Below are 26,745 nucleotides of genomic sequence, written 5' to 3' on the forward strand. Positions count from 1 at the left end.
TCAGTAGGACTAATACTCAGTGTAACATAGAGTCAGTCAGTAGGACTACTACTCAGTGTAATATAGAGTCAGTAGGACTACTACTCAGTGTAATATAGAGTCAGTAGGACTACTCGTCAGTGTAATATAGAGTCAATGGGACTACTACTCAGTGTAATATAGAGTCAGTAGGACTACTACTCAGTGTAATATAGAGTCAGTAGGACAACTACTCAGTGTAATATAGAGTCAGTAGGACTACTACTCAGTGTAATATAGAGTCAGTAGAACTACTACTCAGTGTGATATAGTCAGTAGGACTAATACTCAGTGTAACATAGAGTCAGTCAGTAGGACTACTACTCAGTGTAATATAGAGTCAGTAGGACTACTACTCAGTGTAATATAGAGTCAGTAGGACTACTCGTCAGTGTAATATAGAGTCAATGGGACTACTACTCAGTGTAATATAGAGTCAGTAGGACTACTACTCAGTGTAATATAGAGTCAGTAGGACAACTACTCAGTGTAATATAGAGTCAGTAGGACTACTACTCAGTGTGATATAGTCAGTAGGACTACTACTACTCAGTGTAATATAGAGTCAGTAGGACAACTACTACTCAGTGTAATATAGAGTCAGTAGGACTACTACTCAGTGTAATATAGAGGCAGTAGGACTACCACTCAGTGTAATATAGAGTCAGTAGGACTACCACTCAGTGTAATATAGAGTCAGTAGGACTACTACTCAGTGTAATATAGAGTCAGTAGGACTACTACTCAGTGTAATATAGAGTCAGTAGGACAACTACTCAGTGTGATATAGAGTCAGTAGGACTACTACTCAGTGTAATATAGAGTCAGTAGGACAACTACTCAGTGTAATATAGAGTCAGTAGGACTACTACTCAGTGTAATATAGAGTCAGTAGAACTACTACTCAGTGTGATATAGTCAGTAGGACTAATACTCAGTGTAACATAGAGTCAGTCAGTAGGACTACTACTCAGTGTAATATAGAGTCAGTAGGACAACTACTACTCAGTGTAATATAGTCAGTAGGACAACTACTACTCAGTGTAATATAGAGTCAGTAGGACTACTACTCAGTGTAATATAGAGTCAGTAGGACTACTACTCAGTGTAATATAGAGTCAGTAGGACAACTACAACTCAGTGTAATATAGAGTCAGTAGGACTACTACTCAGTGTAATATAGAGTCAGTAGGACTACTACTCAGTGTAATATAGAGTCAGTAGGACTACTACTCAGTGTAATATAGAGTCAGTAGTACAACTACTCAGTGTAATATAGAGACAGTAGGACTACTACTCAGTGTAATATAGAGTCAGTAGGACTACTACTCAGTGTAATATAGAGTCAGTAGGACTACCACTCAGTGTCATATAGAGTCAGTAGGACTACTACTCAGTGTAATATAGAGTCAGTAGGACTACTACTCAGTGTAATATAGAGTCAGTAGGACAACTACTCAGTGTAATATAGAGTCAGTAGAACTACTACTCAGTGTAATATAGAGTCAGTAGGACTACTACTCAGTGTAATATAGAGTCAGTAGGACTACTACTCAGTGTAATATAGAGTCAGTAGGATTACTACTCAGTGTAATATAGAGTCAGTAGGACTACTACTCAGTGTAATATAGAGTCAGTAGGACTACTACTCAGTGTAATATAGAGTCAGTAGGACTACTACTCAGTGTAATATAGAGTCAGTAGGACTACTACTCAGTGTAATATAGAGTCAGTAGGACTACTAATCAGTGTAATATAGAGTCAGTAGGACTACTACTCAGTGTAATATAGAGGCAGTAGGACAACTACTACTCAGTGTAATATAGAGTCAGTAGGACTACTACTACTCAGTGTAATATAGAGTCAGTAGGACTACTACTCAGTGTAATATAGAGTCAGTAGGACTACTACTCGGTGTAATATAGAGTCAGTAGGACTACTACTCAGTGTAATATAGAGTCAGTAGGACAACTACTCAGTGTAATATAGAGTCAGTAGGACTACTACTCAGTGTAATATAGAGTCAGTAGGACAACTACTACTCAGTGTAATATAGAGTCAGTAGGACTACTACTCAGTGTAATATAGAGTCAGTAGGACTACTACTCAGTGTAATATAGAGTCAGTAGGACTACTACTCAGTGTAATATAGAGGCAGTAGGACTACCACTCAGTGTGATATAGAGTCAGTAGGACTACTACTACTCAGTGTAATATAGAGTCAGTAGGACTACTACTCAGTGTAATATAGAGTCAGTAGGACTACTACTCAGTGTAATATAGAGGCAGTAGGACTACCACTCAGTGTGATATAGAGTCAGTAGGACTACTACTACTCAGTGTAATATAGAGTCAGTAGGACTACTACTCAGTGTAATATAGAGTCAGTAGGACAACTACTACTCAGTGTAATATAGAGTCAGTAGGACTACTACTGAGTGTAATATAGAGTCAGTAGGACTACTACTCAGTGTAATATAGAGTCAGTAGGACAACTACTCAGTGTAATATAGAGTCAGTAGGACTACTACTCAGTGTAATATAGAGTCAGTAGGACAACTACTCAGTGTAATATAGAGACAGTAGGACTACTACTCAGTGTAATATAGAGTCAGTAGGACTACTACTCAGTGCAATATAGAGTCAGTAGGACTACCACTCAGTGTCATATAGAGTCAGTAGGACTACTACTCTGTGTAATATAGAGTCAGTAGGACTACTACTCAGTGTAATATAGAGTCAGTAGGACAACTACTCAGTGTAATATAGAGTCAGTAGAACTACTACTCAGTGTAATATAGAGTCAGTAGGACTACTACTCAGTGTAATATAGAGTCAGTAGGACTACTACTCAGTGTAATATAGAGTCAGTAGGACTACTACTCAGTGTAATATAGAGTCAGTAGGACTACTACTCAGTGTAATATAGAGTCAGTAGGACTACTACTCAGTGTAATATAGAGTCAGTAGGACTACTACTCAGTGTAATATAGAGTCAGTAGGACTACTACTCAGTGTAATATAGAGTCAGTAGGACTACTACTCAGTGTAATATAGAGTCAGTAGGACTACTACTCAGTGTAATATAGAGGCAGTAGGACAACTACTACTCAGTGTAATATAGAGTCAGTAGTACTACTACTACTCAGTGTAATATAGAGTCAGTAGGACTACTACTCAGTGTAATATAGAGTCAGTAGGACTACGACTCGGTGTAATATAGAGTCAGTAGGACTACTACTCAGTGTAATATAGAGTCAGTAGGACAACTACTCAGTGTAATATAGAGTCAGTAGGACTACTACTCAGTGTAATATAGAGTCAGTAGGACAACTACTACTCAGTGTAATATAGAGTCAGTAGGACTACTACTCAGTGTAATATAGAGTCAGTAGGACTACTACTCAGTGTAATATAGAGTCAGTAGGACTACTACTCAGTGTAATATAGAGGCAGTAGGACTACCACTCAGTGTGATATAGAGTCAGTAGGACTACTACTACTCAGTGTAATATAGAGTCAGTAGGACTACTACTCAGTGTAATATAGAGTCAGTAGGACTACTCCTCAGTGTAATATAGTCAGTAGGACTACTACTCAGTGTAATATAGAGTCAGTAGGACAACTACTCAGTGTAATATAGAGTCAGTAAGACAACTACTACTCAGTGTAATATAGAGTCAGTAGGACTATTACTACTCAGTGTAATATAGAGTCAATGGGACTACTACTACTCAGTGTAATATAGAGTCAGTAGGAATACTACTGAGTGTAATATAGAGTCAGTAGGACTACTACTGAGTGTAATATAGAGTCAGTAGGACTACTACTGAGTGTAATATAGATTCAGTAGGACTACTACTGAGTGTAATATAGAGTCAGTAGCACTACTACTCAGTGTAATTTAGAGTCAGTAGGACTACTACTGAGTGTAATATAGAGTCAGTAGGACTACTACTGAGTGTAATATAGAGTCAGTAGGACTACTACTCAGTGTAATATAGAGTCAGTAGGACTACTACTCAGTGTAATATAGAGTCAGTAGGACAACTACTACTCAGTGTAATATAGAGTCAGTAGGACTACTACTACTCAGTGTAATATAGAGTCAGTAGGACTACTACTCAGTGTAATATAGAGTCAGTAGGACAACTACTACTCAGTGTAATATAGAGTCAGTAGGACTACTACTGAGTGTAATATAGAGTCAGTAGGACTACTACTGAGTGTAATATAGAGTCAGTAGGACTACTACTCAGTGTAATATAGAGTCAGTAGGACAACTACTACTCAGTGTAATATAGAGTCAGTAGGACTACTACTGAGTGTAATATAGAGTCAGTAGGACTACTACTCAGTGTAATATAGAGTCAGTAGGACAACTACTCAGTGTAATATAGAGTCAGTAGGACTACTACTCAGTGTAATATAGAGTCAGTAGGACAACTACTACTCAGTGTAATATAGAGTCAGTAGGACTACTACTCGGTGTAATATAGAGTCAGTAGGACTACTACTGAGTGTAATATAGAGTCAGTAGGACTACTACTCAGTGTAATATAGAGGCAGTAGGACTACCACTCAGTGTGATATAGAGTCAGTAGGACTACTACTACTCAGTGTAATATAGAGTCAGTAGGACTACTACTCAGTGTAATATAGAGTCAGTAGGACTACTCCTCAGTGTAATATAGAGTCAGTAGGACTACTCCTCAGTGTAATATAGTCAGTAGGACTACTACTCAGTGTAATATAGAGTCAGTAGGACTACTACTCAGTGTAATATAGAGTCAGTAGGACTACTACTCAGTGTAATATAGAGTCAGTAGGACAACTACAACTCAGTGTAATATAGAGTCAGTAGTACTACTACTCAGTGTAATATAGAGTCAGTAGGACTACTACTACTCAGTGTAATATAGAGTGAGTAGGACTACTACTACTCAGTGTAATATAGAGTCAGTAGGACTATTACTACTCAGTGTAATATAGAGTCAGTAGGACTACTCAGTGTAATATAGAGTCAGTAGGACTACTACTACTCAGTGTAATATAGAGTCAGTAGGACTACTACTCAGTGTAATATAGAGTCAGTAGGACTACTACTACTCAGTGTAATATAGAGTCAGTAGGACTATTACTACTCAGTGTAATATAGAGTCAGTAGGACTACTCAGTGTAATATAGAGTCAGTAGGACTACTACTCAGTGTAATATAGAGTCAGTAGGACTACTACTCAGTGTAATATAGAGTCAGTAGGACAACTACTACTCAGTGTAATATAGAGTCAGTAGTACAACTACTACTCAGTGTAATATAGAGTCAGTAGGACTACTCCTCGGTGTAATATAGAGTCAGTGGACTACTACTCAGTGTAATATAGAGTCAGTAGGACTACTACTCAGTGTAATATAGAGTCAGTAGGACAACTACTCAGTGTAATATAGAGTCAGTAGGACAACTACTACTCAGTGTAATATAGAGTCAGTAGTACAACTACTACTCAGTGTAATATAGAGTCAGTAGGACTACTCCTCGGTGTAATATAGAGTCAGTAGGACTACTACTCAGTGTAATATAGAGTCAGTAGGACTACTACTCAGTGTAATATAGAGTCAGTAGGACTACTACTCAGTGTAAAATAGAGTCAGTAGGACAACTACAACTCAGTGTAATATAGAGTCAGTAGGACAACTACAACTCAGTGTAATATAGAGTCAGTAGGACAACTACAACTCAGTGTAATATAGAGTCAGTAGGACTACTACTCAGTGTAATATAGAGTCAGTAGGACTACTACTCAGTGTAATATAGAGTCAGTAGGACTACTACTGAGTGTAATATAGAGTCAGTAGGACAACTACTACTCAGTGTAATATAGAGTCAGTAGTACAACTACTACTCAGTGTAATATAGAGTCAGTAGGACTACTACTCAGTGTAATATAGAGTCAGTAGGACTACTACTGAGTGTAATATAGAGTCAGTAGGACTACTACTCAGTGTAATATAGAGTCAGTAGGACTACTACTCAGTGTAATATAGAGTCAGTAGGACTACTACTCAGTGTAATATAGAGTCAGTAGGACTACTACTCAGTGTAATATAGAGTCAGTAGGACAACTACTCAGTGTAATATAGAGTCAGTAGGACTACTACTCAGTGTAATATAGAGTCAGTAGGACAACTACTACTCAGTGTAATATAGAGTCAGTAGGACTACTACTCAGTGTAATATAGAGTCAGTAGGACTACTACTACTCAGTGTAATATAGAGTCAGTAGGACTACTACTCAGTGTAATATAGAGTCAGTAGGACTACTACTCAGTGTAATATAGAGTCAGTAGGACTACTACTCAGTGTAATATAGAGTCAGTAGGACTACTACTCAGTGTAATATAGAGTCAGTAGGACTACTACTCAGTGTAATATAGAGTCAGTAGAACTACTACTCAGTGTAATATAGAGTCAGTAGTACTACTACTCAGTGTAATATAGAGGCAGTAGGACTACTACTCAGTGTAATATAGAGTCAGTAGGACTACTACTCAGTGTTATATAGAGTCAGTAGGACAACTACTACTCAGTGTAATATAGAGTCAGTAGGACTACTACTCAGTGTAATATGGAGGCAGTAGGACTACCACTCAGTGTGATATAGAGTCAGTAGGACTACTACTACTCAGTGTAATATAGAGTCAGTAGGACTACTACTCAGTGTAATATAGAGTCAGTAGGACTACTCCTCAGTGTAATATAGAGTCAATGGGACTACTACTGAGTGTAATATAGAGTCAGTAGACTACTACTCAGTGTAATATAGAGTCAGTAGGACTACTACTCAGTGTAATATAGAGTCAGTAGGACAACTACTCAGTGTAATATAGAGTCAGTAGGACTACTACTCAGTGTAATATAGAGTCAGTAGGACAACTACTACTCAGTGTAATATAGAGTCAGTAGGACTACTACTGAGTGTAATATAGAGTCAGTAGGACTACTACTCAGTGTAATATAGAGTCAGTAGGACAACTACTCAGTGTAATATAGAGTCAGTAGGACTACTACTCAGTGTAATATAGAGTCAGTAGGACAACTACTACTCAGTGTAATATAGAGTCAGTAGGACTACTACTCGGTGTAATATAGAGTCAGTAGGACTACCACTAAGTGTAATATAGAGTCAGTCGGACTACTACTCAGTGTAATATAGAGTCAGTAGGACTACTACTCAGTGTAATATAGAGTCAGTAGGACTACTACTACTCAGTGTAATATAGAGTCAGTAGGACAACTACTACTCAGTGTAATATAGAGTCAGTAGGACTACTACTCAGTGTAATATAGAGTCAGTAGGACAACTACTACTCAGTGTAATATAGAGTCAGTAGGACTACTACTCAGTGTAATATAGAGTCAGTAGGACAACTACAACTCAGTGTAATATAGAGTCAGTAGGACTACTACTCAGTGTAATATAGAGTCAGTAGGACTACTACTCAGTGTAATATAGAGTCAGTAGGACTACTACTACTCAGTGTAATATAGAGTCAGTAGGACTACTACTACTCAGTGTAATATAGAGTCAGTAGGACTACTACTCAGTGTAATATAGAGTCAGTAGGACTACTACTCAGTGTAATATAGAGTCAGTAGGACTACTACTCAGTGTAATATAGAGTCAGTAGGACAACTACTACTCAGTGTAATATAGAGTCAGTAGTACAACTACTACTCAGTGTAATATAGAGTCAGTGGACTACTACTCAGTGTAATATAGAGTCAGTAGTACTACTACTCAGTGTAATATAGAGTCAGTGGACTACTACTCAGTGTAATATAGAGTCAGTAGGACTACTCCTCAGTTTGTGCTCTCTTTCGATACCTCTCCCTCTCCATTGGATCCAAAGATCTTGTTTTGCAACAGTGAATGTCTACATATAAATATTTACCCTCCTGGGATTGATTTGACCTATATATAGCCAATAACCCCAGATGTACAATAAACATGGTCAAAGCATGATAAAAGGCTGCTCTATAGTTAGATGCAACTGCTTGACATATTGCCTTTACAGAGTAACAGTGGCTAAATATTTCCATGACTGCGTTTCACGCTTCTGCTCAGTCTTTCCCTGATTGTGTTTCTATACAAAGTGTTGCTATACAAAGTCAGGAAGCTGCCTGCCCTTTGAGATTTAGTAAGGCCTTGTTGAGATACATTATATATACAAAAGTATTTGGACACCCCTTCAAATGAGAGGATTTGGCTATTTCAGCCACACCTGTTAGCAACAGGTGTGTATAATCGAGCACACCGCCATGCAATCTCCATAGACAAACATTGGCAGTAGAATGGCCTTACTGAAGAGCTCAGTGACTTTCAACGTGGCACCGTCATAGGATACCGCCTTTCCAACAAGTCAGTTGGTCAAATTTCTGCCCCGCTAGAGCTGCCCCGGTCAACTGTAAGTGCTGTTATTGTGAAGTGGACATGTCTAGGAGCAACAACGACTCAGCCGTGAAGTGGTAGGCCACACAAGCTCACAGAACGGGACCGGTGAGTGCTGAAGCGCATAGCGCGTTAAAACCGTCTGTCCTTGGTTGCAACACTCACTACCGAGTTCCAAACTGCCTCTGGAAGCAACATCAGCGCAAGAACTGTTCGTCGGGAGTTTCATGAAATAGGTTTCCATGGCCGAGCAGCCGCACACCATGCGCAATGCAAAGATCACCATGCGCAATGCCAAGATCACCATGCGCAATGCCAAGCATCGGATGGAGTGGTGTAAAGCTCGTCGTCATTTTACACTGGAGCAGTGGAAACAGCGTTCTCTGAAGTGATGAATCACGCTTCACCAACTGTACAGTTTGGTGGAGGAGGAATAATGGTCTGGGGCTGTTTTTCATGGTTCGGGCTAGGGCCCTTAGTTCCAGTGAAGGGAAATCTTAACGCTACAGCATACAATGACATTCTAGACGATACTGTGCTTCGAACTTTGTAGCAACAGTTTGGGGAAGGCCCTTTCCTGTTTCAGCATGACAATGCCCCCGTGCACAAAGTGAGGTCTATACAGAAATGGTTCGTTGAGATCGGTGTGGAAGAACTTGACTGGCCTGCACAGAGCCCTGACCTCACGCCCATCGAACACCTTTGGGATGAATTGGAACGCCAACTGCGAGCCAGGCCTAATCGCCCAACATCAGTGCTCGACCTCACTAATGCTCTTGTGGCTGAATGGAAGCAAGTCCCCGCAGCAATTTTCCAACATCTAGTGGAAAGCCTTCCCAGAAGAGTGGAGGCTGTTATAGCAGCAAAGGGGGGACCAACTCCATATTAATGCCCATGATTTTGGAATGAGATGTTCGAAGAGCAGGTGTCCACATTCTTTTGGTCATGTAGTGTACGTGAGATACACCTGCCACTGGGCATTTCTCCAGCATCATGCTTTGGCATAAACTTGATGTAGTTTTGCTTTAAACAATTTCAATATTTGTTCATCACAATCTGTTCATAAAGACCTGCTCAACATAAAATGCATATCATAAAACATAAAAAGATGTATAGGATTCTGTATACTTCGATACAGAATAATTGTATTGATTCTGTACTATTAACTTTGATTAAAACATTTGACTAGTCATTAATTTACAATTGGCTCATTCATCTCCCTCTCCCCTGTAACTATTCCCCAGGTCGTTGCTGTAAATGAGAACGTGTTCTCAGTCAACTTACCTGGTAAAATAACGGATAAATTAAATAAATTAAATTAAATGAAATGAATGCAGTTTAAGAATGCAGTAGTAGCAATCTATGTTATAAAAAAAGAAAAACATGTACATTGATTTGAAAATGTGAATAGAATCTCACTATATACTATAACAGATAATACTTTGGGATCATATGTCAAAATCTAATTAAATTAATCGAAATGTGGTGTTGTCTAAGCATTTATTCAGGATTTAAGTTAAATATCCCCGATCTTTGTCTTGAATAATATTTTCAGCAGATGGAATCATTACCGTTATGCATTATACAGAAGAGCATTTTAAAGAAAACAGACATGTGAAATATTTAGCCTAAAGTAGGCTTATATTGAATATCAACTTTCTAAAATTAAATTAGGCTAATAAAAGAGAATGTTTTATCAGTGATAATAAATCGTATTAGGCTATATAAAACAAATATACAGCTCACAATATAATAATATTAGCCTATGATACACAAAAATATATTTTTGTAATTAAAATGGCCTATAATGTCACAAATATAAAATATAAAAGGCCTATTCATTTGGTATTAAATACTAAAGTATCTCAAATAACTGGCACAAATAATAGGTTACAATCGATGTTTCTATAATTCGATGGCTGGTGTTGTTTTTATTAAAGTTAAGTCAATTTGTATCAAACAACACTGAAATTGTATATTAAATAATCTTCCTTTTTTTAATCATGAAAATAATCTCAGTCATTATTTAAAGGCTAATTTCATTTGACAAGAAAATAAGATACTCGAAATGCATGTCAAACAACCATACCATGAGATGTATAGGTCTATAATAAAATGTGTGGGATGCTCATTTTATAGGCAGACAAAAAGAGAACGTATGGGTTGATAAAATATTTTCTATTGGCTCATGGTCTCCCATAGAAACGGTGATGCAGTTATGAAGGGGCTGGGTTTGACACCAGCTGAGGCGGATCTCCAACATGATTACAGCACACACAGGGCTGGAACATAATTGATGACCTAATTGCAAAACAGGGGAACGACCGCGGAGACGCGCTCCACTGAAAAAGTTGACTTGTTCTCCCACCAGATTCCCACCCAAACGCAATTGATGTGAGCAGAGGTGCATACGAGCACTTCTTTCCCACTGTCGCACCTTCACACTGCACTTATTCACCTTAAGTTTATTTTTATGAATGATTATCTCTCGCAATACATCTTTGGATACCTCGACTACACCACGAACTCACCTCGGCACATCTTTCTTGAAGTCTAAACGCCACCAAGACTTCTTCAACCACAAGCGCACTTGGAAAATACTCTGAACTTCACATTTCTTCTCTAACTGACGCTGAAGTAAACCTCAACATGTCTATAACAAGTCTGAAGTCTGATTCCGAGACGAATAACGTTTCCATAGAAGAGGAGGTAAGAATATGGGAATTTATTTTTTTTGTCAAAAGTTCTGTATCATAATGTCTTTGGTTGAAACGGGTTGTGAGCGTGGCTACGAAGTCTAGCCTGGAAGAGATGTAGAGTAGTCTGCAAATAGTTTTACTCCCCAAAATTGTAGGCTAATTAATGATCAACTGATTCAAAGCCCATTACATGAGAATAAGGGTGTGAAGTTACCTTTTAGGTATGGTTTTCTGAACAAAAAGTCAGCTCTGAAAAGGGTGTGCCTCCGTTTTTTAAATGGACGTTTACATTTTGTGACTGTAAGTAACACAGGATTATATATTTAAATTTTTTTGCGAGACTTGCTGTCTTTAAATTCGGCCTACAGTAGATTATTGTCATGGCCATGTGAAATATTGGTTTAGACTGTAGCCTAATTGCGATGACATCTGTGCTGAATTTCAGGATTTTATTTGCTCTTAAACTCCCAAATCTATAAAATTGCAATTATTACCATTGTAGATCTATAGGTTATACTTAATTTTAAGCATTTTAACATTCGTTTTTCAAATCCACAGTAGGCCTAAGAATTTCAGGTTCCTGTCCTGTCGCTGTATGGACAGACCCACCTAATTTCATATACTGCGGATGAACTTCAGCTCACACGATCGGCACCTACCAGAACCTGGGACTCTTTATTCCATAATACACATTTCCGATCCTTATCTGATCTGTGGTCAGTAAAGAAATGTTAAATGTATTTCCAATCTTGCAGTGTACATTTCATTTTTTTACTGTCCTCTCCACTGCACATTAGGTCTAAATTTCATTTACATGTATTTTTATTTAACTTTTAACTAAGCAAGTCGGATTAAGAACATTCTTATTTTACAATGACTACCTACCCTGGCCAAACCTTCCCCTAATAACCCGGAAGACGCTGGGCCAATTGTGAGCTGCTCTATGGGACTCCCAATCATGGCCGGTTGTGATACAGCCCGGGATCGAACAAGGGTCTGTAGTGATGCCTCTAGCACCGAGATGCAGTGCCTAAGACCGCTGCGCCACTCGAGTCTTTATCCCAATCACTTAATTTTGATCCAGATTTCCGCCATATACCTTTAGGTATGGTTTTATTGCCTTTGCCTTGTATTATTTAGGCCTACACACACTTGATGCATTTTTTTAACCAACAAACATTCAATTGTCCAAGAAACCATATTGTTCTGAGGTTAAACCAATTAAAATCATTACATGAAATCTGTTTACAGAGAGGCTTATCTTCTATTCCCTAGTCAGATGTTCTAAGTAGTCCAATGAATTTGTCTAGATGGGATGTGGCTTACAGTACAGTACGCGCCTTAAACTTGCATGGGAGTTTTGTCATCGGAGCACCTGAAAAAAGTTGGATCCGGGCTGTGGTTCGCAGGCGTGGGTCAAAGGAAGGAAATGGTGTCACACTGTGCACTGTTGTCCGCCGCTGTTCCTCTGGCAGTCCATTGTGCTGCACGGGCCTCCCCACAGAGTGGGACCCAATGGCCCTTCTGTAGGCCTGTTTATTTCCTCACTGCAGGGTCCAATGGACAACATTACAGGCCCATGTTTGTTTTGAATTCGCATGTGGAAATCCAAACCTTTTTCCCTCACTAAATAATGGCTGCATTTACACAGGCAGCCCAATTCTGTTTTTTTAAGGATTGTTCTTTTGACCAATCAGACAACCTCTGAAAAATATCTGATGTAAAAACATAATTTAGTGGAAAAAATGTTAGTTTTGTGCAGCCTGTGTAAACGCAGCATGAGTCATGAGGGGCTGCACATCACTCCTTTGTACTTAGATGGTCTCAAATTTGACATTCCTCCAGTCCTCACAATTTAGGTGGTGTTTGTCACCATAGTACATCCTTTGTTGTTTTTTTTATACTGCATGTTCAAGGATTTGGGCTGACATCTGGGGGGGGGGGCTTGCAGAGGGTGCATTCCTACAGTAGCCTAGTCATTGAGGCGTTGTGGTATGGTACCAGGTAGAGTAGTGTTGCAAATTGATTTTTGTCCCACCACACCAAACGTGATCATTATGCACAGGTTGAAATATCAAAACAAACTCTGAACCAATTATATTAATTTGGGGACAGGTCGAGAAGCATTAAATATTTATGGCAATTTAGCTAGCTAGCTAGCTTGCTGTTGCTAGCTAATTTGTCCTGGGATATAAACATGGAGGTATTTTACCTGAAATGCACAAGGTCCTCTACTCTGACAATCCACACACAAAATGGTCAACTGATTAGTTTCTAGTCATCTCTCCTCCTTCCAGGTTTCTTTTTCTTCTTTGGACTTTATATGGCGATGGCAGCTAACTTTCATAAGGTGCATTACCACAACTGACCTCAGTTCATATTTCAATCACCCATGTGGGTATATGTTAAAAACCAATGAGAAGATGGCACGTGGGTATATGCTTCTAAAAACCAAAGAGATGGGAGAGGCAGGACTTGCAGCGTGTTCTGCGCAGTGGGTGCAATGATTGAATAATGTGTGTGAATTTATTTTGCAATGCTCGGGCACGTGACCGGTGTGGTCAGCATGTAAGCCAGTGGTATTGATCTTTATTTAGTCAACTAGGAATAGGTTAGTCTGTTAGTGGATGAATGTAGGAACTGCCATTTGTCCAGCACAGAGACATTTAGAATTAGTGTTATTTCAAACTGCATCAGAGGTGGACAATCCTCCCCTGATGTCGACCGTCTGTGTGCAGGTTTTTGTTTTAGCCAAACAGTAACACCTGATTCCGCAAATTCTTCAAATCAAGATGGTGCTCCATTTTCAAGGGGAAGGTTGTGTGCACGATATCCCATAATATGTAAACGAGTAGAACCTGGCCATTGAATATGTCCTTCAGACACGATTCATATATGTATGTATTATGCCATTTAGCAGACGCTTTTATCCAAAGTGACTGTCATGCGTGCCTGATTTTATGTATGGGTGACCCGTTTCAAGCGCCATGCTCTACCAACTGAACTGTACAGGACCACGTTTCCATACAGTCTTCTCATTGTCATGCTTGATTCTATTAATGTATAAATATGGGTTTCCTATCAAATAAATGGCATTTGAATCCTATGCTCTGGCCAATTTTTCAAGCTATCTAGCCGTATTTCACCTATTGGATAGCATTAAATGCACAGACATAGAATGCTGATTAGTCCATTCTATTCATTCCGTTTCTATGCATTTAACCCTGTCCGGTAGGCAAAATCCGGATTGATAACTTTTGAAAAAACGGGGCCCTGGAGATACTCTATACTGTTTTTTTGTTTTGTTTTCCAGGTACGAACACTTTTTGTTAGTGGCCTGCCGGTGGATATCAAACCTCGTGAACTGTACCTGCTGTTCAGACCATTTAAGGTAAGCATGAGATTAGTTTCCGAGGCGATGGAAGAATTTGGCTTCCATATTTAACTCGTTGTCCACTGCAACGGAGACGGCAGACAGTCCACTCCTGTCATTGGCTCTTCTGTTCTGTTTTAATTCCCTGCATTTTTATATTAAAAAATTTCATAATGAGAATAAACAAAATGCATATCAGTAGTATTGTCTTTGTAACAGAACGTTTTAACGGACAGCTTCTTCGTCGGGTGCCAATGTAGCTACCTTAGTTTTTGACGTTTTTACAAAAGCAACTGCCCATAAAGTTAATTATATATTGTGACTCATCTTACAATACCACGGAGGACTCCAGAAATATTGAAAGTAGTAACGCTACATCACTGTTCATCTACACCACATTGTATATTAATCAAGATGTACAGTTTCATTAACCCCCCCCCCCGACCAAAATGGAAGTGGTATCCCTCACACATGGATGGTCTTGTGGAATGTGTAAATGAATAGCACTGCTATTGGCCAACTATCCCGGTGACCCAACTCCCCTCCAGGTCAGGAAGATTAGGATTCTTCCATTTCCTTTCATGTGTGATTCAGGTCAAGCTTTCAAAGCAGTTCTATGAAATCACTGAAACCAGTCCATTCTCTGTCTGTTTTCATAGATTAGATTCCATTGGATATATTGTTTGTCATAGACTGGCTGTAGTCTGACTGGCTGTAGTCTATACTATCTGCTGTTGTCTCATTCTGTATATTGGATCTGAAGCTTTATTTTGGCAATGGACCTCCCAACCCTTCCAGCTTGCTTTTTCTACAAGCAAAGATATGGTAGACCGGTTTTGTCCTGGAAAAAACACAGGCCCACATGCTTTTTAGTGATTTGTATGAAGCAAAGTAGATGGGATTCAGCTGCCTCTATTAGTTGTATGCATTTAGTGTTCCATTTCTGTTGAATGTGGCTTGCATTTCCTGACTGGACTGAAACTCTCTGAACCTCACATCATCTTAAGTTGTTTAATTTCCCCATGTCTGTATATCAGGATTAGAAGACTTCTCATCCATCAATACCACAGTCAGGCTAAAATCCCCTACATCCTCCAGGAATCTGACTCATACTGACATCCAAACCAAAGATTTCTTGGCCCATTTAAAATGACTAAGAATGATTCACATTAGTAATTCACTGGTTGTTGAACAGCCTATGAATTTGGTTGAAAGTTGTCAACAAACGGATTAGTTCAGGAGAAGGCTGGAGCATCAGTTAACATCAAATACAGTTAGACCTACGGAGTAAAATATAATGGTTTCCTTTAAAATGAGAAATACCTAATTACAGGTCTGTGGATTTCTCCATTTTCTTTTATCAAAATATCTGAGTGGAGTGCATGTCTGGCTTCCTGCATGTGACTTCATCGTTGCTAATTGGATGTCTTTTCTTACAGGGTTACGAGGGTTCACTGATTAAGTTGACGTCAAAACAGGTGAGACGCTTTCAGTTATTACTATAGGGGACTCGTGGCCCCCAAATGAGGGCTATATGAGGAGTACACCTTGGATGGAGAGTGGCATTGTTCAGTTTTCCTACCACCATTTGGGTAATCAAAAAGTGGTACATTGCGAATTAATGTAGGATTGCTAACATTGGTCTAGTTAATAATTTTTCAATAGGAAACAACCTTCCCATGCAGTTGCCATTCTTTCATCTTATAATATTAAACCTATATGTGGTTTAGCTTCTGTTGTGAATTGTTTTCAAACTTAGTGAAAAAGTTATTGTGATCCATCTACGCTCGCCTTGTCTAATGCATTTATGATTCAGCCCCATTGTATTCTGACCATTTACCTGAAGTGTACTTCGGCAGTGTTGTTCCAGTGCTAACCTGTTGAGGTGGACATTAGGGGCCCTTTGTCTCAGTGTTCTCTCCTCTCTTCCAGCCAGTTGGGTTTGTCACCTTTGACAATCGGACTGGAGCCGAAGCTGCCAAAAACGCATTAAACGTAAGCATCGGACCAGGAGGACAGTTGACAGTAGCCGTGAATAGTTGCAATGTCTTCATCCTCCCTGGACACAAGGATTTTGCCCAAAAATGTGTTGCTTTGTTTCTTTGTGGTATATAGCTACATTGCTTTACGTAAAGCCTGCATTGTGCTTTATAACTTGGTATAAGCCTTTTTAGAAGTCTTCTATCATTAGAAGATTAGACCTAAAGGTGGCATACACAATCATGATGTAATCAAGTCATACAGAACATAACTGTCATAATGCAGGCTTTAAGTTAAGAGTTGGGCTACATTTTTGACTCAATCTCTCCTGTCCTGTTTCTAACCTATGAGGTATGGTTGGGGGTTCACTGCTGGGCTAACGGAGTTCCTCTGATCACTCAAACAAAGCATTTTGTCTCTTACAATTCAAGGGCAGGGCCATTTTTGGAAACAGAGACCAGAATCCTGTAGACTTACGGTAGTTAACTTTGGTATAATTGGACACATCTTTCGTAATGCGTTATAGCTCTCCTAATATGCATATCACTGCTTAGCCATATAAATATATCATTATAGAGCTACATTAATAGTGTTTTGAACACCTTCTGTAATATAACTTCTTATTCTGTCACTACGTAGCCACATTGGCCATATCTAACACAGCTCTCATAGCCTTCCTTAGAGGAACATCACAGCCTGTAGCCACGTAAGCAGACTCACACACACCAACATACTCACCTGCATGTGGGCACAATGCTTAAGGCACAGAAACACAACCAGGGTCAACCACATCCAAGGCCAAGTCTTTCACAGCTTCCTCTCCTTGTTTCCTTCTCTCCATGAAAGGGCTCAATATGGTGGAAGAAATGTGCTGAGTACCTATCCAAACCATGCGTCCTTAAGCAGTCATGGAGAGGAGACTACTAGTGCCCTGTGAGACTACTTTAAAAAAAAGTATGCATCCTTCCACCTTTTCCTCTTTGATGTCGTCACTGATCTGATGTGGTTGGATTGGTCAAGACAAAAAGGAAACTTAACTTTTCTTATCCAGCCACGTATAAGATCAGTGGTTACCTTGATGAAGGTAGGGGGAAAAATATGCATTGGACAAGTATTGGAGCGGGGCCAATGGAGAGGGGGCCATGTAAGGCTGTTGACACACTTGCCCTAGGCCTAGACTCACCTAAGCCACCTCCTTTACAATACTGTGTCCCCGTCCCGTCTCTCCTCTCAGGGCATCCGTTTTGACCCTGAGTGCCCCCAGACCCTGCGGTTAGAGTTTGCTAAAGCCAACACGAAGATGGCAAAGAGTAAGCTGATGGGCACACCGAACCCCACTAATATCCACCCTGCTCTAGGAGCTCACTTCATTGCACGGGACCCATGTAAGTTGTTACGGCTTCACAACACCACTCTAGCCTCTACCCACACTCTCACCGCTGTCTGTTATTCCCCCCTTCTCTCTTGCTTGGCGCATTGCAGTAAACCCCACAATTGGGTGGAATTATCTAACTGAAGACTAACTCATCCGCCACATGCATGAGTCATCGGACTGTAGAGTTTAAAAAAAAAATCTTCAATCCAGAATTTCTACAGTATCGGTGCTAGTCTGACTCGGCCTAGACTGCAGGTGCCCCGTCTCTTGCCCATGCACCTGCTTGTTGCCCCTGGGTGGGAGGGGTGGCACTGGATGGCCCTGGCGTTAATGACCTTAGTGATGTTTAAATGGTACTGGGATGACTTCTACCGGGTTTAGTTATATTGTTTCTACTTAAAGGTCTACAATGTTATGACTGTAATTGCTTAACTTCGCTGACTGTAAGTCAGCCCAACGTAAATACTTCATACTTTTTATCAGGAATATTCACGCAAAGAGGAAAGCAAGACAATGACGTTCCTACTTTAACTTTACAGTTCACATGTACTGTATAGAGGATTCCGTAGGGTTTTGAGTGCAATGTTATAGTTGGCGTCTATTTCTGCTTATTCAGTTAACAGCCTCTAAGTACTACTGATAATGGCAATGGGGGCATTTGCACAGATTGTTATACCCAAAACTGTTTCCCCGGCCCTTTTACCTCCTGCATGTTTCCAGATGACCTGACGGGGGCAGCATTGATTCCAGCGTCCCCGGACACGTGGACCCCGTACCCCCTTTACACCACGGAGCTGACCCCCGGGCTCCCTCATGGCGCCTTTGCCTATCCAGCAGCAGCTGCTGCTGCTGCAGCCCTCCACGCCCAGGTACAGGACCAACCAGTCTCTCTTCCATTTACATTTAAGTCATTTAGCAGACGCTCTTATCCAGAGCGACTTACAAATTGGTGCATTCACCTTATGATATCCAGTGGAACAACCACTTTACAATAGTGCATCTAAATCTTTTAGGGGGGGGGGGGTTAGAAGGATTACTTTATCCTATCCCAGGTATTCCTTAAAGAGGTGGGGTTTCAGGTGTCTCCGGAAGGTGGTGATTGACTCTGCTGTCCTGGCGTCGTGAGGGAGCTTGTTCCACCATTGGGGTGCCAGAGCAGCGAACAGTTTTGACTGGGCTGAGCGGGAACTGTGCTTCCTCAGAGGTAGGGAGGCGAGTAGGCCAGAGGTGGATGAACGCATTGCCCTTGTTTGGGTGTAGGGCCTGATCAGAGCCTGAAGGTACGGAGGTGCCGTTCCCCTCACAGCTCCGTAGGCAAGCACCATGGACTTGTAGCGGATGCGAGCTTCAACTGGAAGCCAGTGGAGAGAGCGGAGGAGCGGGGTGACGTGAGAGAACTTGGGAAGGTTGAACACCAGACGGGCTGCGGCGTTCTAGATGAGTTGTAGGGGTTTAATGGCACAGGCAGGGAGCCCAGCCAACAGCGAGTTGCAGTAATCCAGACGGGAGATGACAAGTGCCTGGACTAGGACCTGCGCCGCTTCCTGTGTGAGGCAGGGTCGTACTCTGTGAATGTTGTAGAGCATGAACCTACAGGATCGGGTCACCGCCTTGATGTTAGTGGAGAACGACAGGGTGTTGTCCAGGGTCACGCCAAGGTTCTTAGCACTCTGGGAGGAGGACACAAGGGAGTTGTCAACCGTGATTGCGAGATCATGGAACGGGCAGTCCTTCCCCGGGAGGAAGAGCAGCTCCGTCTTGCCGAGGTTCAGCTTGAGGTGGTGATCCGTCATCCACACTGATATGTCTGCCAGACATGCAGAGATGCGATTCGCCACCTGGTTATCAGAAGGGGGGAAAGGAGAAGATTAATTGTGTGTCGTCTGCATAGCATTGATAGGAGAGACCATGTGAGGATATGACAGAGCCAAATGACTTGGTGTATAGTGAGAATAGGAGAGGGCTTAGAACAGAGCCCTGGGGGACACCAGTGGTGAGAGCACGTGGTGCGGAGACAGATTCTCGCCACGCCACCTGGTAGGAGCAACCTGTCAGGTAGGACGCAATCCAAGCGTGGGCCGCGCCGGAGATGCCCAGCTCGGAGAGGGTGGAGAGGAGGATCTGATGGTTCACAGTATCAAAGGCAGCAGATAGGTCTAGAAGGATGAGAGCAGAGGAGAGAGTTAGCTTTAGCAGTGCGGAGAGCCTCCGTGACACAGAGAAGAGCAGTCTCAGTTGAATGCCCAGTCTTGAAACCTGACTGATTAGGATCAAGAAGGTAATTCTGAGAGAGATAGCAGGAGAGCTGGCCAAGGACGGCACGTTCAAGAGTTTTGGAGAGAAAAGAAGGGATACTGGTCTGTAGTTGTTGACATCGGAGGGATCGAGTGTAGGTTTTTTTTCAGAAGGGGTGCAACTCTCGCTCTCTTGAAGACGGAAGGGACGTAGCCAGCGGTCAAGGATGAGTTGATGAGCGGGGTGAGGTAGGGGAGAAGGTCTCCGGAAATGGTCTGGAGAAGAGAGGAGGGGATAGGGTCAAGTGGGCAGGTTGTTGGGCGGCCGGCCGTCACGAGACGCGAGATTTCATCTGGAGAGAGAGGGGAGAAAGAGGTCAAAGCACAGGGTAGGGCAGTGTGAGCAGGACCAGCGGTGTCGTTTGACTTAGCAAACGAGGATCGGATGTCATCAACCTTTTCAAAATGGTTGACGAAGTCATCCGCAGAGAGGGAGGAGGGGGGGGGGGGATTCAGGAGGGAGAAGGTAGCAAAGAGCTTCCTAGGGTTAGAGGCAGATGCTTGGAATTTAGAGTGGTAGAAAGTGGCTTTAGCAGCAGAGACAGAAGAGGAAAATGTAGAGAGGAGGGAGTGAAAGGATGCCAGGTCCGCAGGGAGGCGAGTTTTCCTCCATTTCCGCTCGGCTGCCCGGAGCCCTGTTCTGTGAGCTCGCAGTGAGTCGTCGAGCCACGGAGCAGGAGGGGAGGACTGAGCCGGCCTGGAGGATAGGGGACAGAGAAAATCAAAGGATGCAGAAAGGGAGGAGAGGAGGGTTGAGGAGGCAGAATCAGGAGATGGGTTGGAGAAGGTTTGAGCAGAGGGAAGAGATGATGGGATGGAAGAGGAGAGAGTAGCGGGAGAGAGAGAGCGCGAAGGTTGGGACGGCGCAATACCATCCGAGTAGGGGCAGAGTGAGAAGTGTTGGATGAGAGCGAGAGGGAAAAGGATACAAGGTAGTGGTCGGAGACTTGGAGGGGAGTTGCAATGAGATTAGTGGAAGAACAGCATCTAGTAAAGATAGGTCAAGCGTATTGCCTGCCTTGTGAGTAGGGGGGGAAGGTGAGAGGGTGAGGTCAAAAGAGGAGAGGAGTGGAAAGAAGGAGGCAGAGAGGAATGAGTCAAAGGTAGACGTGGGGAGGTTAAAGTCACCCAGAACTGAGAGGTGAGCCATCCTCAGGAAAGGAACTTATCAAGGCGTCAAGCTCATTGATGAACTCTCCAAGGGAACCTGGAGGGCGATAAATGATAAGGATGTTAAGCTTGAAAGGGCTGGTAACTGTGACAGCACAGAATTCAAATGAGGAGATAGACAGATGGGTCAGGGGAGAAAGAGAGAATGTCCACTTGGGAGAGATGAGGATTCCAGTGCCACCACCCCGCTGGCTCGATGCTCTAGGGGTATGCGAGAACACGTGGGCAGACGAGGAGAGAGCAGTAGGAGTAGCAGTGTTATCTGTGGTAATCCATGTTTCCGTCAGCGCCAGGAAGTCTAGGGACTGGAGGGTAGCATAGGCTGAGATGAACTCAGCCTTGTTAGCCGCAGACCGGCAGTTCCAGAGGCTGCCGGAGACCTGGAACTCCACGTGGGTCGTGCGCGCTGGGACCACCAGGTTAGAGTGGCAGCGGCCACGCGGTGTGAAGCGTTTGTAAGGCCTGTGCAGAGGGGAGAGAACAGGGATAGACAGACACATAGTTGACATGCTACAGAAGAGGCTACGCTAATGCAAAGGAGATTGGAATGACAAGTGGACTACACGTCTCGAATGTTCAGAAAGTTAAGCTTACGTTGCGTAAATCCCTTTTGCCCTTCCATCTCTCCATTCACTGCAGTTCAGTAAGAATGGAAGCCAATAGGCCCACTCTTGACATCCTCCGAGAGACTCATTAGCCCAGTGCCAATTCAATGCCTTGCCGCCATCCTTAAAGGTCGACTCAGCAATACAACGCCATCAAACACGTTGGCATTGACGTCTGCAAGCGGGAAGTCGCCCCAACAGATTTGTTAGCTTTTTGCACACTTCCTTGAGGCATGTCCACTGGGATGAGCTGTTAGTTGCAGTCTTGGCAGATCTGTATTTTGTTTTCTATGAACAGGAAATTCCCCCGCTGTGTATGATATCATATAGTCTACCTTTAACGCTCTGTTACACGTCAAAGCGACTTATACCACAGAGGAAGTTATTTCTGACTCGCTGAACTAGTAGCATCCCCTTCGGTGTACTCTACGCTAGTAGCATCCCCTTCGGTGTTCTCTACGCTAGTAGCATGTCCTCACAGCCCCTCATTGATTCTCACCAGGGAAGAGCCCCACTGCTTCCTAGGTGTCTGGGTCTGAAAGCTGCAAGTGTGACTGGAGGCTTTAATGCATCCCCACCTTCAGAGTTCACTTCCTCCCTGCAAAGTCTGTATCCAGCCTCACACAGTAGGGCCATTAGAGAGAGGAGACCATGGAGATCATATTAAATTACCTCTTCTAAATCTATGGAGGAGACAGTGGTGGAAATGGACTTGACTCAGAGGACAACCCAAGTAGGGAGGTCCAGGGACAGACTGATGGACGTATTGCCGGCCACACAGTTTACACCTGGAATCCAGGGGACACAATCTGTAGGAAAACATTGAAACGTTGCAGCTAGAAATATAATGAACAGATGTAATTCGGCTACATGTCAGAGCCATGTTCTTTATATATTTCTATCCGAACCTTCAACAATGTTGTCCCCTGTTGAACGTGGCCCTGTTCTAAGGGGCTTCACCCTAATTCCACCACTGCTTCTCCCTTCAAGTGAGTCTTGTGAGGAAACTAGCCCATGATAAAGAAGCCAGCTATAGGACCCTTCAACCAGCCTTTCCATCGGTGTGCTGTAGGAATGCTCTCACTGCAAACTGAGGCAGAAAACTGAAGTCCTGCCATTGCTAGCTAATTGCTGTCTAAGTGCTGGTGTTATGGTACAATGGGCTACACTGCAGTAGTCAGGCCCGGCAAGAATAATGGAAACTTTCTGCCACGGGTCATTTGAAGTTCAATGCCAAGCTAACTTGTAATGTATGAACATGGTGGAGTGTAACCCTGTGAAATGGGCAGCGATTTTTTTTTTTTTTTTTTTTTTTTTTTTTTTTTTTTTTTCATTGGATAAAGCAACCTCAGAAATGTGTGGTATTTACTGGGAGAAAACTGTTGGTCATGACAACCTTCTTTGGAGGTGCCAACTTACTGTCCACGTCCTTGCTTGGAACAGAAGCTTTTCTGTTTGAAATGGAAAGGAGCGTTCCTAATTGCCATCTGATGAAAGATCCCTCAAATGCTCTGAATTTGCTCCCGCCAACACTCCTGTCGAATGAATGAGGAAATACACTGAACTTGGTATAGTTGCCAAACCAATGAATTGTAAGTCTCCAAAACCAAAGCTTACCTTACATTTACCGGTAGTTCCCCCTGTCGTGGTCAAATTTCAGGTGTCTTGTTTGAAATCCTAAGGCAATAACTCATATACACACTATGAACCGTTGTTCCTGTCAATTTGTACTGTCATGGGGTACCTGTTTGACCTCCATTTAGTCCAACCAAACTAGTTGGACCAGAGGTATGGAAAGGTAGTTGTCAATCAGTTGCTTTTAAGATGGAAATGTTTAACACATGGAATAGCTTGCTTGTCTCATTTCCATGAATGTCGTGTTATGATACTGTTCATTGTCATAGGGCAGCTGTGACCCACATTCCTATGGTCTTTGAATGACCAGTGCTTAAAGGGACAGTTCATCCAAATCTCTTGTTATGCTTTGAGCTTTTCAATATGTGACAAGACTTCAGTCCACAATTTGGATGAAGTTCATTTCTTTCCCTTTCTGTCTGAAGTCTTGTTTCCTACAGTCCTCCTGTTGGGAAATCTCACAGGTTGCAATCAATTGTTATTTTGTCTGACTATGGTTTCTTTGATCTCTCTAGATGCGCTGGTACCCTACTCCATCTGAAACTAACCAGCCAGGATGGAAGTCCCGGCAGTTCTGTTAGATATTTAGTGAGTATCTTTATACAAGTGCTTTCATCAAGGTTTTTCAGAACATACAATATGGATTACATTAAAATGATTGAAAATGACTTGTTGTCCAATTTCCCCCTTCAGATGTATTTTGGGAACCAGACCTTCTCTGTCCAGTTGAAGGGAGGTTTTACTGAGCTCGTCATTAATTTAATCAGGTTTATTTAATGGACAAATGTGCATTACAGACCTATTCATGTTCTCTGGAGGGGTCTGAACTGACAACCTTGCCATCGACAGATTGAGCTGATTCCTTTTGGCAACTATTCCGGTACCATCTTAGCACATCCAAACCTCACGTGAGCCAAGTAAACGCCATAGGTCATTATTTGCTGAAGAGAATAACATTCTGAAGAAGTTATACATTATAAAGTGACTCCTTGGGTTATGGCCTAGAGAGCTAAGAGCTCAGTCATTGCATGTTGAAGTATTTTTGGCATGAATTAGAAAGCAGAGTTCTGTGTCCTTGTTTTTCTTAGTGCTTGTGTTGCCTCTTTACCTGGACCTAAAGTCTAGACAATGAATCCCCTTTGCTTCCTGTGTATTCCTGGTCTTACCTGTGAAAGATGGACTGTTGTGTAGATGGCTCCTCTTGCATGGACCTTGTAGAATGCTCCCCTAGGTTCTGACAATCCCAGTCTCCCAAAAGATCAATGTCTATAAAGAGTATATTTGAGCAAATGCAAAGTACAAGTATTTTTGTACTTTTGTTTAATGTATATTTATGCATTTTGTGCTACTAAATAATGAACGTATGTTTGTTTAGGAGTATTTTGTGTTTTGGTGTTATTTTGATCTATAATCCTGTAAGTACTTACAAAGTGCAAATGTATTTGTTTGAGGGTCTACTGAAATATTCAAGAATTCTAACAGTGGCCCATGTGCCATTTGGACTGCTAAGAAATTGATTGCTGTAAAATGTTGATTATTCAGAATGTGAAACTGGACTACAAACATGAAGGGGTTGCTTTTGGAAGCCATTTTCAATGGCCTAGCAGGATTAGGTGGATGGAGAAATATAGGTTTGCAGTTTAGAAAAAGATTGTCTCTGGATCTGCTGAACATGATGTACAACTGTTCCCATTTTATGAATTAAACAAAGTGAAAGCATTTGTTTTCTGATTGAATTAACCAGATCTAAACTATGCACGTCCTTTGTGTATTATGTGCAAGCTATGACTTTGCTGACTTAACTCCACTTTACAGTACATCAGAGCTTAATTTCAGATGTTTCCAGGTCAATTCATTTTAAATGTACTATTATATTAGTCTCTCTGTATTACCAGTAGAGCTGACCTTCACCACCCACTCTGCCCTCTGAAGATGTTACGTGTTTCTGTCCAACCAAGCATGATGGCAATCTCAAGGGATTGTTAAGTGGCCATTTTCAATACAACCAGCTGCTTATTTACATTGGGTGACGCACTGCTGGGGTTCTGTCCATTTTCATGGTCTGTTTTGTGGCCAGAATAAGCATTTATAATGTTATTCAATACAATTTTGGCTTATGACTAGTTAATCATTTCTGGACCCCAGGAAGGGTAGTTATATCATTTGAACTATCAAATAATTTAACGTTAAAGCTAAGATGCTGACTTGTCAACACAAACTAATCCACATGGGGTAGAAATGAGTACCAAACTGCCTTTCCTGGCCTGTTCAGTCAATACAAATATTGGTTGTAGGCACTCTAGCTCTAATGACAGTGGTCTCCTAATGGGTGAAACAATGATTTCTGCAGCATGCTGTACGCAACCTTGGATGTGGTTTGTGATCAAAAAGAATTAAACATTCAAACTTGAGTTCATAAAAAGCTAAGAATCAGTCGCTTGCCCCACATTACAGCAGCTTGACCTTCAGGAAAACAGGACATAAAGACCTGTGCTTTTATGAAGAGTTGATTTGACAGGATATTGATGACGCCTGCTGTGACATCATGCATGCTATGGATTAAGGACAGATGGGTGCTTCGCCGGCCATCTTCTGCACCAACCAAATCTGGAAGTAAAATGTAGAACAGGTCGTAGACATCCTACAATAAGGTCTTTCCAAGTCATTGTAATCAGTGAGCAATGAACAGAATTATGGTTGGTCATTCAAAATCTAGTGTTTGTGAATGAATAGGTCTTAAGTAGATTTGTAGCCTAGGCCTATTTGAATTAGTATGTGTTTGTAAATGGATTACTTTCACAAGTAAACTATTTGATATTAGCAAGTAACAGATTTAATGATGTGCATAGTTTTGCTTACTCAGTTCGATACCCCATTACAATAGCAATGAACGGACATACAATGAAATAATTCACCATATACCATTAATGAATAAATTATGATTGAATGATGGATGGATTAATTTAACTATTGATCCCTGGGGGGGGGGGTCACAGACTAAAACAATGACATACATATAAAAACAAATGATTTGTGTTGGTGCTGTATGTACTGTATACACATGTGCATGTATGTTTTTTTGTATCATTAGATACTTGTTTGAATAGGTTAGACTAGAGGTTGCCCCTGTAATAACTGAAATTTCC

General features: G+C 41.6%; 1 protein-coding gene across 1 annotated transcript; it reads left to right on the top strand.

Annotated features, from left to right (window-relative positions):
• Positions 1 to 10,767: 10,767 nt before the first annotated feature.
• LOC115203502 (RNA-binding protein with multiple splicing 2) lies at positions 10,768 to 25,318 on the top strand. Its single transcript, XM_029768226.1, has 8 exons — positions 10,768 to 11,177; positions 14,481 to 14,558; positions 15,980 to 16,018; positions 16,473 to 16,535; positions 17,755 to 17,905; positions 18,616 to 18,764; positions 24,115 to 24,187; positions 24,293 to 25,318. The coding sequence occupies exons 1-7, from the start codon at positions 11,118 to 11,120 to the stop codon at positions 24,178 to 24,180; spliced, it is 606 nt and encodes a 201-aa protein (XP_029624086.1). The 5' UTR covers positions 10,768 to 11,117; the 3' UTR covers positions 24,181 to 24,187; positions 24,293 to 25,318.
• Positions 25,319 to 26,745: the final 1,427 nt, after the last annotated feature.

Source organism: Salmo trutta, chromosome 12, assembly GCF_901001165.1.
Source record: "Salmo trutta chromosome 12, fSalTru1.1, whole genome shotgun sequence".
Taxonomy (NCBI): domain Eukaryota; kingdom Metazoa; phylum Chordata; class Actinopteri; order Salmoniformes; family Salmonidae; genus Salmo; species Salmo trutta.

Excerpts from the sequence above, each read along its gene's own strand:
- LOC115203502 (XM_029768226.1), top strand. The coding sequence starts at position 11,118 with ATGTCTATAACAAGTCTGAAGTCTGATTCCGAGACGAATAACGTTTCC. Across the intron at positions 11,178-14,480 it reads ACGTTTCCATAGAAGAGGAG|GTACGAACACTTTTTGTTAG; the intron begins GTAAGAATATGG and ends TTTGTTTTCCAG. Across the intron at positions 16,536-17,754 it reads CTGCCAAAAACGCATTAAAC|GGCATCCGTTTTGACCCTGA; the intron begins GTAAGCATCGGA and ends CTCTCCTCTCAG.